The 14,799-nt window shown below is 35.3% G+C and overlaps 1 protein-coding gene, 1 long non-coding RNA gene and 1 pseudogene across 2 annotated transcripts; 2 read left to right on the forward strand and 1 right to left on the reverse strand.

The window, feature by feature from the left end:
- The first annotated feature begins 3,960 nt into the window (after window positions 1-3,960).
- On the forward strand, window positions 3,961-5,788 carry LOC141692737 (monolignol oxidoreductase AtBBE-like 15). The gene has a single exon (XM_074497669.1). The coding sequence runs from the start codon at window positions 3,990-3,992 to the stop codon at window positions 5,574-5,576; it is 1,587 nt and encodes a 528-aa protein (XP_074353770.1). The 5' UTR covers window positions 3,961-3,989; the 3' UTR covers window positions 5,577-5,788.
- Window positions 5,789-6,534: 746 nt separating this feature from the next.
- Window positions 6,535-7,371, forward strand: LOC141691691 (VAN3-binding protein-like; annotated as a pseudogene).
- Window positions 7,372-12,969: 5,598 nt separating this feature from the next.
- LOC141689186 (uncharacterized) lies at window positions 12,970-14,435 on the reverse strand. Its single transcript, XR_012562284.1, has 3 exons — window positions 14,307-14,435; window positions 13,989-14,168; window positions 12,970-13,303 (listed from the first exon to the last, which is right to left on the reverse strand). It is a non-coding gene; the product is annotated as an uncharacterized LOC141689186 (long non-coding RNA).
- Between the last annotated feature and the right edge of the window lie 364 nt (window positions 14,436-14,799).

The following is a 14,799-nucleotide window of genomic DNA, read 5'->3' on the forward strand; positions in this document are numbered from 1 at the left end:
ACATCGGGCGACCTCTGAGTGGCCGAAGAAGGCCATACGTCCATCAAAGGTATTGAGGAATGCTAACGGGTCCGAAGATCCGTCGAAATGATCAAGGGCGGGAGTTTTCAATGTCCTGTCGATGTGTGCTTTCTCGAGCACCAATGATAGGGGGCTTTCGGAGACGGTTTCAAACCCTGCCTGATTTCTCATTATGGTACGCATCTGGGTGATTTCTTCCTGCATTTTAGCGAACTCCTCATGAGAGATAGATTCTGTGGATGTCGTCTGACGCGAGACTTCGGCAGATGACACTGTCCTCTATCGACGTTCGCGCGGTTGTAAATATGTCGACTCTGCCGATGGTTCATACTCGTACTCGGCATCATCCTCCTCGTCATAGAATTCATCGTCTTGTTCTTCATTTTGAACTATAGTTTGTTGGAGTTCTCGACGGAGACGGTGAATCTCGCGTTTTCATTCAAGTTTAGCCTGCAGTCTCCGAGTTTCGTGTTCTAGAAGTTCGAGCTCTTCATCTGAATCAAGTGGGTCTTCTAAATTTTCTTGATTTTGGGCTTTTAGCCTTTCTTTCTTTTCCAAATGTAGTCGTATGTCGCTCGAGAGAACTTTCTTTCCTTTAGAGGTCTGTACTCTAAAACGCTGATCTAAAACAGTTTTTCTTTTTCTGTCCCTTTGAAGTGTGTCTTTCAAGCTCAACGATTGGTCTTCAGGAGGCACTTCAGGTGGAGGAAACAAACACTTCGGTTTTAAGGCCGATTGTTTGGGCAGCTCACGATTGCCGCGGGTCGAGGGGTAATGCCGCCGACCCTTTTACTTGAGTCGGTTCGGCGGTTCCCGGATCAAGCTCTTCCACGATCATCTTCTGGTTGGATCTTGTTAAAGTAAAGCTCCTTCTAGCGCCAAATGATGTTCCAATAATATTACTATATTATTAGACTATAATTTTAGGAGATTGTCTCTTTACTATAATTTGCCAACCCCTTCAAATGAGGTTGTTGTTTTGTATTTATACTAAGTCCCAAATGGACTTTTTTCTTACAAAGTAGGCCTTCTTGGGCTTTACATTGTGTTTTACAATTATTCTTAACTATGATTCTTTTGGGCCGTCTTGTCTTCGTCCAACAATTTCCCCTGTATTTGTTGTAACAAAATTTATGGCTACAGGGACTAGTCTTGTGCATATCACCCTCATCTCTTATTGTCTCATTGTCTCGTTCTCGTTCGATTTTGAGACTTGGAATACACTTCATCATCCATTTTATTCCGTATAATTACAGTGAACATGTTCCTCCACTCACTCCATGTACAATTCAATAAGCTTACCGCTTACTTGTTCACATTTAACAAGTTTGAGGGAAACATTTACGAGTTTCAATATATCTTAAAGTGAAATTTTATTTTTAGTAAAACTTCATCACATGCCTTATTTATTTTTATTTTGAATTATTAATTTTGACCAATCTCGGATCAACTAAGAATTGAATCCCAAATATTAAAATAATATAATTTTGAATATTTCACCTGGCTATTCTATACAAAACTTAAAACACCAATTTGTAAGATTTTTCTAAATTACAATTCTAAATTTATATAAATTTTAAATGTATATTAAGGAATACAGCTTGAGTTGCGTAACATGTCAAAAACTAGGCGTATACGACTCAAACAAAAATAGTAATAATAAAAAATATTTGATAGCAGGAGACAGGATTACTCAGAAGTAGGTAGCAGGGGAGCAGTTGGAAAAGGCTTGGCCAAGCCAAAAATGGCAAAATTAAATTAACTTCCCAAGTCTTTCTTTATGTAATTAAATATGAAGACTGAAGTTAGCCGTCATGGAGAAATTAGAATTTTGAACAAAATCGGATGTTAAACCAAATAAAATCTTTAATATTAAAACTCGACAGTTAATGAATTCATTTAACGATTTGAATTTAATCAAGCTAATTTTAATAAATTATTTTGAATAAGTTTTTCCAATAAATTATTTGTACATATATATCTAGTGAAATACAGACAATTAATAAATTATTTATTCACCAATTATTTCAATTCACAACAGTTTAATTTAATCTGCTACTGCTGTATACATTCTCTTACGAATCTTAGCTAACCTTGAAATGAAAATAAATCAAAAGTCGTTGAGAATGAGGTGGCAGAATACACATGCAGTGTAAAGAAGCAGAAGTTGGTGTCTTTATTTTTAGGTAGCGGATTACGACAAACAGAGTTTATAATTTAATTACAGTACTTTTGCACAATTATGTCTTTCACGACACTAATTACCAGCAAAGCATCACATTGTTTTAGTCAATAGTACATGTTCATTTGGACTCGTTTTCGTATGAGTTTCATTTTTGTTATTATAAGATAACCAAATTCAAGGACCCAAGATCTGTTTATAACATATTTTATTGAAAAATTACTTTTTTACTTTTGGATTTTATAATAAAATAAAAAAACACAAACCTTTACATGTAGGCTTTTATTGTGGAGTTGGCTTTAAGATAAATAAACTATAGATATCTATATTTACAGCCTGTTATATTCCCTTTCTAAAGCTTATTATTTGGTATTTACTTGGTCACCGAAAATTAAGATTAATTAAAAAGAAAAAAAAAAGTTAAATCCTATTAGTTTTACAAATATGATTTTGTAATAATTTTAAAAAACTTAGTACTTCTTCAAGTATGATATTTTTTTAAACTTATGAATCTCGAAAAAATCAGTTCAACCAAAACATAATGCAAGTTCGTTGTGGGGATGATGAGACACTATTTTGCATTACTGTTCAATTCAATTGAAATGTTTATTGCGTGGATAATACAATTTATTATATATATATATATATATATATATATATATATTAGAGCAAATAGGTGGTTGGTTAAGATAATTTATTTGATTACAATTACTGTTACATCCCATAAATATATATTAATAATTATCAAATTTAATATCATATATTAATTAAATCTAACTTATTAATTATTATTAATTTTGTATTTATCATTGTTTCATGATTCACTCTTAATAGCTTATATTATTAATGACTTAATAACAATACTTATGTCAAAGTAACTATATTTAGTGTAACTTATTGTCACACATTTAACATTTAAATATATTATACATATATATATATATATTAAAAAGAATAAAAATTTGTTCATATATAGAGTACGGTTGTTATGCAAGACTCAAAGACATAAATTTAAAATAGTGTTTAAACAATATTTGTATTTTATAATTTGATGTAATGCAAACCCAACCTAATAAGTTAAGTCAAGTAACACAAATCAACATAATTTTTTATTAATCAATTAACATGAATTTAGCCGCTATCATGAATACTGCAAATCGAACATAAGAAATGAATATAACTCACGCATAATTTATAAAGCTAGTTTTAATTTTTAACTAAAATTTTAAATAATTATGCTGAATTTTGAAAATGCCATCATACCACATAGCACCAAATTTACATAATAGAAATACGGTGCAGCGAAATCGCTCACTCTATGCACGGGGAAAAAAGAAGAGATTTATTCAAAACAATTCAATAATGTAGAAACCATGGGTGATTCCAGAAACAAATCATCACTCACTAAATTGGTTTAGAAAGTTAATATCATATTTATTTTGCTAATCTCAAGTTAATAGCAAATTACGTGTACGTGCTTGCGAAATTGACAGTGATTTAATATATCGTTGATTTTGGGGAAATTAATCCATCTTTGTAATTTAACCATCAGTCTAAAACTTTAAACAAACAAAATCAAGAGCAATGAGTAATGCAAATCCACTGCAAAACAAGTTTAATATGGTCTGGCTGATTGTGATGTCCGGAAATACGTATTTCACTAAAACTAATAAGTTAATATTTACGAACACAAATCAATATCAAACAATATTAGGTAGACCAAGTATCTGCTATAAATAACAAGCAGTACCATCATGTTATTGACACAACTCATCTCATATTCAAAATGATCATGAACATTACAAGTTGTATCTTATTTTCTTTCTTATCTGTTCTTCTCTTTTCAGAAATCACTCTGTCATGGTCAGTCTCAGAAGATGATTTTCTTAGCTGTTTTTCGCATTCTTGTAAAAGTTCGAAAAATGTTGTTTTTACTCGAAACGACTCCTCCTACCCTGCCATCCTCCTAGCAAGAATCGATAACTTGCGTTTCGCCACACCATCGACCCCGAAACCTCTGGTCATTGTTACACCAGTTTATGAGTCTCAGATAAAAGCTGTCATTTTCTGTGCCAAAAAAAGTAACATCCAAATTAGGATTCGAGACGGTGGTCATGATTTTGAGGGTCAATCATATCGAGCAAACGAACCTTTTTTGTTGCTCGATTTGATCAACTTTCGATCAGTGAAAATTGATACGAAAAATGCAGTTGCGTGGATTGGAGCAGGCTTAACCTTAGGTGAGCTGTACTATAGAATTTCGGAGAGAAGTAGAACACTGGGCTGGAATGCTGGCCTTTGGTCTACAGTTGGAGTGAGTGGATTTATAGGTGGTGGAGGGTATGGTATGATGAAACGGAAATTCGGGCTTGCTGCAGATAATACACTCGATGCTCGTTTCATCGACGTTCATGGAAGAATTCTTAATAGAAAATCAATGGGAGAAGATTTGTTTTGGGCCATACGAGGAGGAGGAATTTCGAGCTATGGAATTGTCACTAGATGGAAAATAAAACTTGTTCCTGTCCCCAGACTTGTGACGATTTTTGGAGTTGCGAGAACCTTGGAACAGAATGGTTCAAGACTTTTTCAAGAATGGCAGACAATTTCTCCCAACTTCAAAAGCAGAGATCTAGATGTTCGAGTTGTAGTAGACACTATACAGAGCAATTCAAGTTCTCGAAAAGACAAGAAAACTGTAAGATTTATCTTCCAGTCTTTATTCCTCGGACGAATTAACAGGCTTCTTCCGATAATGCAAAAAAGCTTCCCACAATTAGGTTTGGTGAGACAAGATTGTGTGGAGCTAAGTTGGATTCAATCAGCTCCATTTTTCTCAAACTTTTCCATCAACACCCCACCTGAAATTCTACTAAACAGAAGTGCCATTCCAAGGTATCCATATAAAGGAAAATCTAGTTTCGTCGATCAACCAATTTCATCAAAAGGCCTACAAGGAGTGTGGGATAGAATGCTCCAACTTCCGACACAAGTTGCACTAATACAGTACACACCATTTGGTGGGATAATGAATGAGTTCTCAGAGTCATCACTTCCCTTCCCACATAGACCTGGTGTTTTGTACATGATCAACATTGGAATAACTCTAGATAACAACGCGAGACAACGACTTCGATGGATCAATGAGTTGTATAACTATTACACTCCATTTGTTACCAAGAATCCGAGAACTGCATATGTGAATTATATTGATCTAGATCTTGGAACAGGGAACTCAAGCTATGAAGAAGCTAGTGTATGGGGAGAAATGTACTTTAAGAATAATTTTAAGAGGCTGATTAAGGTGAAGTCTGCTGTAGACCCCAACAACTTCTTCAGGCATCAGCAAAGCATCCCTGCTCTTTTTATTTGATCAAACATCCCTGACATTTACCAATGAATGTATATTTCCGGATCGAAATGTCAAGTGTTCGAACTTGTTGAATTCTAAAACAAAACATATCACTTAAAGTTTGATATTATGCGTAATGTAGGAGACATATCTCTATGCGGACTAAAGTCTGAGTCTTAATATGTACTTTTCCTTGGCCATTCCTGGTAACTAAGAAATATTCAAGTCTCTAACTATATGCGGGGAACAAAACTTTAGCTATCATCAGCATCTATTCTATAAGTAAAATAAAAAATATGGCCACCTGAGTAATCTAATGCAAAATTTGGCAGACAAACTTTTGGAGAGATTTTTTCATAATTATCCTGATCAGCTGAACCATGGTCTCTTTGCCAAGGATTCTGATGATGATAATGCCAGGGCGGATAGTGATCGATCACAAGAAAGATGTTTAGGCAACCAGCTGCGATGATGGTGGCAGCACCGATGATGGATCTTCTTCAAGCTTTTGTGTTTGTTGTACTGATGATGGATCTTCGTTTATCATTTTCTTGTGCACTGCATTCTCCTCGTCTCCTTCCCCTTTCAAGATGTGATCCTTCAAGCGCTTAATATCTGAAAGCTTCACTGGTTTGACCAAATAATCTTCTGCCCCTTCTTCTAAACTTCTATATAACAACACAAAAAGCAAGTTTTTATCTGTTAGCTATCAGTTGGATCATGTATTAAAAGCATTACATAATTACAGCTTATCATCCTTCCGTGGACATCTCAGAATTTTTTTGAAAAAGAATTACCGTTGACAAGGTCCTTTACCAAATTTAACAGCCATATAATCACAAAATTTCGGTCAAAATTGGGTTAATTTGACCATAAAAGTTAAATTGGGACAAAGGTAGTAATAAAAATGAAAACTATGACGAAAGAGAGTCCAAATGAACAAAAAGTATTGACTAACACCATGATGCTTTGCTGTTAATTTGCTGCTGCAACAGCTGCCTCATTTGCAACCGGAAAAGACGAGCATATGGCTAAAACTGACATGGTTGTGGCCTCTGCCGCGACACTAGTTGCAGCCCAATGTGTTGAGGCGGCAGAGCAGCTGGGTAAGGAGCGTGATCATTTATTATTCGGTCAGTACGTTGTTAGCTCTGCATGGTGTGGTGACCTTGAACCTTGAAGGCTAGAACATATGTGTGGAATATAGCTGCAGTTATTCCAGTAGAGAAGGGAATGAACAGAAGCGGCAATGGTGGGGTTAAGTAAGTAACAATAGTTCCAATGGTAGTTTTAGCGGTGAGCGCTTGTCCCTGAAGAGAACTTCTTTGGTATCTGCAGTCGAGAATTGCTTGCCAGAGGCTGTGAGCTCCTCAAGCACAACCGTAAAGGTGATCTTCACTGGAAGATTGCATCTTTTTATATCAACAGGATGGGCCGGGTAACTTTGAAGATGAAAAGTAGCAATGCTGCAGGGACCATCACAAAAAAGAAAAAGAATATCGTGTTGGAGGTGATTAAAGATATTCCAGCTTGGCCAGTTGGGCGCCACTTGCTCGAGGGTGGCGAGCATCGGCGATACTTCAGGCTGAAGACGGTTTCGCGCGGTCGAGTTCGAGTTCAAGAATCAGAGGGAGTGTGATATATGGACTCGAGGTGTTTCAAGGCTGCTGGTAATTGCTGCTGAAAAGAAGAGTAGGCACAAAATATGAACTTTGTTATATAACAGGGCTAAGAATTTGCAAATGAGACAACTTGGATTATATATAACAGGCCTTGTTTTTGGTTGAGGGACTAGCCATGTGCTCTTGGCATTTTGTTGGGGATTCTCATTTTATGTAAATGGTGATACTTTTTTTTATTATTTTATTATCTCTTATTCTCAATTATATTTGGGTGATGATACGAAACTGTGCTTCCTGACAGAACAGTATGCAGACCTCAATCTAACTTTACTTATGGTGTGATACTATCTGTGTTATAAGCATATCAGTAGAGTTGAGTTATTAGTTATAACTATAAGAGATACCACATGTCAACTGGTATGTAGCACATATTGTCATGATCAAAATAATCATTAGGGGGATTTTTCTTATCTAAAAGAACTTCATCTCTTTGCATTTCATGCATTTTTTTATTTTTTTTTTATTTTTATTTTTTTATGAATATAGATAATCTCGCAATCACCTATAAGTGAGCCACTATATATATGTACTGATGAAAGCTTAAAGTAAATATATAGGTGCTGTAATCCTATATATATAGGCTATCGGGTTATAATCCTTCAAAGAGCTAGGGTGTAATCCTACTGTCCCAGCAGTCTTCATATGTGGAAAATAAATAGGCTCCGCCAAAGATATCATATCTCTACACTTAGATGGATCTCTAACAGAAAAGCTCATCAAAGCCAAAGCTATCTGGTTCTAGACGCCTAAAATCATCATTTATCCTGATAATCATGTGTACACTATCTAGTGACATTATTCTGAAATAGGAATACTGAAAGTAGCTCCTATGCAATGTTTACCAAGGGCTAATCTTTTTGTCTGCTCTGGTGCGAAGCTGTTGAGAATGACAGCTCAGCTGCTGACTCAGCCAGTGGACCTACTTGAAGATTCTTTTATCTAACAAACTTTGGCGCCATTTTCTAAAATCAATGAATGTGGATCTCTCTCTCTGGATATAAAAAAAAAAACAGATAGAATGGTTTAGTTAGTTAGAATGTTTGTCAAAATAACCTTCTTATTCTTCATCTTCTAATCAGTAGACTTTGTTCCTATTCTGTATCAAAACAATGATAATCAGTAGTGTATTGTTAGCAAATCAGTAAATACAATCCAATTTCTTCAAGTATGGAAGATGTTGATATTACGTTCAGTTCATAAAATTTGACATGGTATCAGAGCAATGAAGATCCTTCTGGTGTTTCATCTTCAATTCTTATTTCGCCATTATCGATAATCGCAAGATGAGTTTTACTCTATTTCATTTACTTGTTTCTCTGAGTCAATTTCACAAACAGTTTAGGACATATGATCGATAAATATGAATTAGTGTTTGTTAATCTCGAATTTAGTGTTCGTTGATCTTGAATTTAGTAATTGTTGTATCTAAATCTTTTCCTTCTCTGATTCGATCTGTGAATTTCGATTCAATTCTTGATTTCTCATTTGATTCTCTTCTTGATAGCTTTTGATTCTTATTGATCAAAATTATGGCTACTACTTCACAAACACAAACTACTTCTGTTGATTCTTCACAAAATCCATCATCACACTATTTTTTACATCCTTCCGATAATCCGGGAATGAAGCTTGTTTCAATGAAGTTTGATGGAAACTGTTATAGCGATTGGAAGCGTTCTATGTTAATCAGTTTATCTGCTAAAAACAAAGTAGGTTTTGTTGATGGAAGTATTGAGAAACCTCATAATACATATACTGATTTTAAGGCATGGGATAGGTGTAATAGTATGTTAATTTCTTGGTTACTTGGAGTTCTAGATCAAGATATTGCACGAAGTGTTTTATATTTCTCAACTGCTAGAGAAATCTGGATGAATTTAGAGGAGCGATATGGTCAATCTTCTGGAACCTTATTGTTTTCACTACAACAATCTCTTCATGATTTGAAGCAGTCTCAGGATAATATCTCTAGTTTCTTTACTAAAATCAAAATGTTATGGGATCAGTTGGATTCTATTGATCCAATACCTATTTGCAATTGTGCAAACTGTTCTTGCACCATTACTCAGAAGCTAATAAAGTCACAAGAAGACCGAAGGTTAATTGAGTTCCTGATGAAACTGAATGATGGGTATGGGATTATTAGAGGTAGCATTTTGGTGATGAATCCACTCCCATCTATTGCACATGCTTACAGATTGATATTACAAGAAGAGAATCATAAAAGATTGATTCATACTCAAGTTTCTGGGGGTATTGAAGACACCATGGCTTTTGCAGCACAAAGAAGAAGATTTCAGGAGAACAATTCAGAGAGATTTAGACAAAATATCTATCATAACTCAGGGAAACAGGGATTTGGTCCACAAATTGATACAAGAAGCAGATTGAACACATATTTTTGTGACCATTGTAAATTGCCAGGACATACAGTTCAAAGGTGCTATAAATTACATGGTTATCCACAGAATTTCAAGAATGACAGAGAACGAAGAGTAGCAGCAGTTGTACATCAAGATAATGATGATGAGTATTCATTGATAAGCCAGAGGCAGTCTCATTCCTTATCTAATGATAATTCTGAGAATGTTTCATTCACTCCAGCACAGTATCAACAAATTCTGCAGTTAATTGGAAAAGAGAAACCAGAAGAACAGATTTCGATTGTTTCACAAGATAATAGCAAAACAGCTTATACAGCAGGTAATTTTTGTCTCCTTGCCTCTACTGGTTTAAAGTGGATATTAGATAGTGGGGCCACAGATCATATGTGTTTTGATTTAGATATGTTTGATGAGTTAAATATACTTCAAGGCAGTTCAAATGTAATTACTATTCCAAATGGGAAACAAGTTGTTATCACAAGGAGTGGGACAATCAAGCTTAATAATGATCTTATATTGAGAAATGTGTTGTTTGTTCCAGATTTCAAGTATAACTTGATCTCAATACCAAAATTATGTAAAGATTACAAGTGTACAATTGTGTTTAATGATAACCAATGTGTTCTACAGGGCCTTTCCATGAGGCCACTGCTTCTTGGTAAATTCAGTAATGGATTATACTTCTTGGAGGATGCTACAAGTTCAAATCTGAAACCTTCAAGCTCATTTGTTGCTTCAACAGCTACTAATACTACTACTAATAAGGATTCTTCTCCAGCTATTGAATTAGCTAAACTTTGGCACCTGAGAATGGGACATTTGCCAGTCCCTATGTTGAAACATGTTTCCTCAACTTTACAGCATGTTTCAAGCACATTGGATTGTCTCTGTCAGATTTTCCCTCTCGCTAAACAAGCCAGACACTCATTTTCAGATAGTACTTCTATGACTTCAAATGCTTTTCAGTTACTGCACTTGGATGTATGGGGACCTTACAAAGAATATACTTCTGCAGGTTGTAAGTACTTTCTGACTATTGTTGATGATTTTACTCGTATGACTTGGGTTTTCTTACTTAAATTCAAATCAGATGTCAGCAAAGTTCTACCTCAGTTTGTTACTTACATAGAAAATCATTTTCACACGTCGGTTAAATACATAAGAACTGATAATGCCCAAGAGTTGTGTGAGGGTGAGCTCAAACAGTTTTATTTTTATAAAGGGATTTTGCATCAAAAGAGTTGTCCATATACACCCCAGCAAAATGGGGTGGTAGAGAGAAAACATAGACATATTTTAGACACTGCAAGAGCTCTTTTCTTTCAGTCCAAACTTCCAATTTCTTTCTGGGGGGAATGTGTACTTTCTGCAGTACATATTATTAACAGAATGCCTCTTAAAGTTCTTGGTCTTATTAGTCCATATGAAAAGCTGTTCAATGAGCCCGTCGATGTAGATTATTTCAGGGTTTTCGGATGTCTATGTTATGTTAATACATCCAATTCTCATAGGACTAAATTTGATGCTAGAGCTGTTCCTCATGCTTTTGTTGGATATCCAACTGGAACAAAAGGATACAAGGTTCTTAATCTTCATGACCATACTGTTTCCGTATCTAGAGATGTTGTTTTCTTTGAAAAACATTTTCCGTTTCATTTTTCTGAATCACATACATCACACACTCCATTTTTTCTGCCACTAATAACAGAACCTTCACCCTTTTCTTTTGATAATGTACCTGATATATTTCAGTATTCAGGTTCTTTAGATTCTTCTCATGATCCATCCACTCACACCACACATGATCAGTTTCAAGATCATGATTCTTCTCAATCTTCACAAACAGATCAATCTTTGCGAAGAAGTGTCAGACAGTCTAAAACACCTGCACACTTTTCTGATTACATCTGCACTAACTCTCAGTTGCAATACCTTACTAAACCTCAGACTGAGCATTGGTGTCATCTTGTATCTTATGCTGAGCTTCCATTATGTCATCATGCTTTTATTGCTACTACTGAATCATTAGTTGAACCTGTTACTTATAATCAAGCTTCTAAAGATCCCAAATGGGTGGAAGCTATGAATAAGGAATTGCTTGCTTTACAGGTTAATAAAACTTGGATTTTGGTTGATCTTCCAGCTGGTAAGAAGCCAATAGGGTGTAAATGGGTATACAAGATTAAATTGAAGGCTGATGGTTCTGTAGAACGATATAAAGCTAGACTTGTAGCTAAAGGCTACAATCAGCAATGGGGGATAGATTATATAGAAACTTTTTCTCCTGTAGTTAAGATGACCACAATAAGATGTTTGTTGGCTTTAGCTGCTCATAGAAACTGGCTCTTATTCCAGCTTGACGTTAATAATGCTTTCCTCCATGGTGACCTGCATGAAGAAGTCTATATGATTGTACCAGAGGGTTTACCTAATCCATATTCAAAGGTCTGCAAACTTGTAAAATCATTGTATGGATTAAAACAGGCTTCCAGACAATGGTTTTCCAAGTTAGTGGGGGAATTACTTGATAGAGGATATTATCAGTCCAAGAATGATTATTCATTATTCATTAAACATGCAAATGATCTGATCACTGTAGTGGCTGTTTATGTTGATGATATTATACTGACTGGTAGTGATTCATCTGCTATTTCTGAATTAAAGTTTCATTTGGACCAGGCTTTCAGCATTAAAGATTTGGGCAGATTGAGCTATTTTCTTGGTATTGAAGTGGGATATTTTCCTAATGGAATTTCTCTTACACAGAAAAAGTTCACTAATGAGTTGTTACAGAGTTCAGGAATTACTATTTTCAAGAAGGTAGTTACTCCTCTTCCAGTTAATCTGAAGCTAGCAGCAAATGAAGGTGAAATATTTCCTGATGTCACTCTTTACAGATGTCTAGTGGGAAAACTCAACTTCCTAACAAACACTAGACCAGATTTGGCATATACTGTTCAACATCTTAGTCAGTTCCTACAACAACCAAGGAAGCCGCATTATCAAGCATTACTCCATACACTTCATTATGTGTCATCTACAGTTGGTCAGGGAATACTCTTAAAGGCTGATGGACAACTTACACTTCAAGCTTTTTCAGATTCAGATTGGGGTGCTTGCTTGGATTCAAGAAGGTCAATATCAGGATATGTCATGTTATTAGGTAAATCACGTATAAGCTGGAAATCCAAGAAGCAAGGAATTGTATCTAGAAGCTCATCTGAAGCTGAATATAGGTCTATGTCTAATGCAGCATCTGAAGTGACCTGGTTAGTCAGACTTTTGGAAGAATTAGGTGTCACAAATCTAAAACCTGTCACTCTCTACTGTGATAACCAAAGTGCGATTCATATTGCCAAAAATCCAGTTCATCATGAAAGGACAAAACACATTGAGATAGATATTCATTTCACGAGAGACAAGGTGCTTGAAGGATTAATGCAAATTGCTTATCTTCCAACAACATCACAATTAGCAGATGTGTTTACTAAAGTCCTTCCTTCTGCACAATTTAATGACTTGCTGTTCAAACTTGGTATGACTTCAGCACAGCCAAGTTTGAGGGGGGATGTTGAGAATGACAGCTCAGCTGCTGACTCAGCCAGTGGACCTACTTGAAGATTCTTTTATCTAACAAACTTTGGCGCCATTTTCTAAAATCAATGAATGTGGATCTCTCTCTCTGGATATAAAAAAAACAGATAGAATGGTTTAGTTAGTTAGAATGTTTGTCAAAATAACCTTCTTGTTCTTCATCTTCTAATCAGTAGACTTTGTTCCTATTCTGTATCAAAACAATGATAATCAGTAGTGTATTGTTAGCAAATCAGTAAATACAATCCAATTTCTTCAAGTATGGAAGATGTTGATATTACGTTCAGTTCATAAAATTTGACAGAAGCTTTAGTTTATTAATGCGTCTTCTTAATCAAGGTTCCTAACACTTGATGAAAGTGTCTTCTGAAATATGTAACTTCTTTTCTTGCAAATACATTCTAACAAATAATACTATTGGATATGTTTTGCATTGCAAGCAAAAGCGCACTAACATGATTTCAATACGAAGCCTGTGCCTTAGACGGGCTACAAGTTTTTGTATAACACCACAACCTTGGACTTCCTATATATATATCGTCCTGGATAAAACATTGCACAAACTGATACTGTCTCCTTCCCCTTAGTTACCTCCTAGCAAAACACCCTATTTAAATTTTGTTAGTCTAAAACTTTGAAAAATATACCCATTTTTAGCTTGACATAGTGGATATACAATATTGTAAATAAATAATCCTATTGGATATGTTTTGCATTTCAAGCAATCATATATTGCAAAAATAGTTCAAATATAAATCAACACATATACGCACCAACATGTGCCTTGTACGGGCTAAAAGTATCCGTATAACACCAGGACCTTGGACTTCCTATAGAATCCTGGATAAAACATTGCACAAACTGATGAGAAATTTTAATCCGCATTCACTTTGTCTTCTAAGGGTGAAATGCCCAATCAGCACGTCGACCTGCATACCAAGTTTCACCCAATGCTGGATTGGAAAACGGACAAAAGGATGCATCAGAGCTGATCCCATCAAATTTTCTAACATTGTGACACTACTTAATTCCATGATATCAATCTAGCAAAGGAAACCACCTAATTTAAGAAGACAAAGGAGAGGACTGACCTTGGAGCTTATCGGCATCTTCCTTGTCCAACTCAGCGAAGAAAAGGTCGGGACTTTCCACAGAGCAGGCAATGAATCGGGTTTCACTATGTTACAAGGTTTGGAGAGATTAAAAAAAAACAAGGAAACACGTTGATGCAAAATAGCAGGCATGACAAAAACATGTATAAAAACAGAGGAAGGTTCAAAGTATAAAAAAGGCATACATACGGGCAGCCTATCCGTTTCAGCAGTTGTAAGAAGTACTCCACTGTCCAAGTGTCGGATTTGACTTTGACTTCATAAACCTATTCAGTCAAACATGAAAAATTGAGAAGAATGCACATAGGATGAGCAGATTATTCACAATAAGTATAGAGACACGATTATAAACTCTCAAAGGCATAATAACAAACAAACAAACATGCACTCACCTCAAGTTTGTTAAGGCGGAACTGGTCAAAATCTATTCAAAGAAAAAGTAAATTAATAAGAACATAGTACCATAAACAAA

This window comes from Apium graveolens, chromosome 10 (assembly GCF_009905375.1).
Source record: "Apium graveolens cultivar Ventura chromosome 10, ASM990537v1, whole genome shotgun sequence".
NCBI classification, from domain to species: Eukaryota; Viridiplantae; Streptophyta; class Magnoliopsida; order Apiales; family Apiaceae; genus Apium; species Apium graveolens.

Coding starts and splice junctions, on each gene's coding strand:
- LOC141692737 (XM_074497669.1), top strand. CDS start 3,990: ATGATCATGAACATTACAAGTTGTATCTTATTTTCTTTCTTATCTGTT.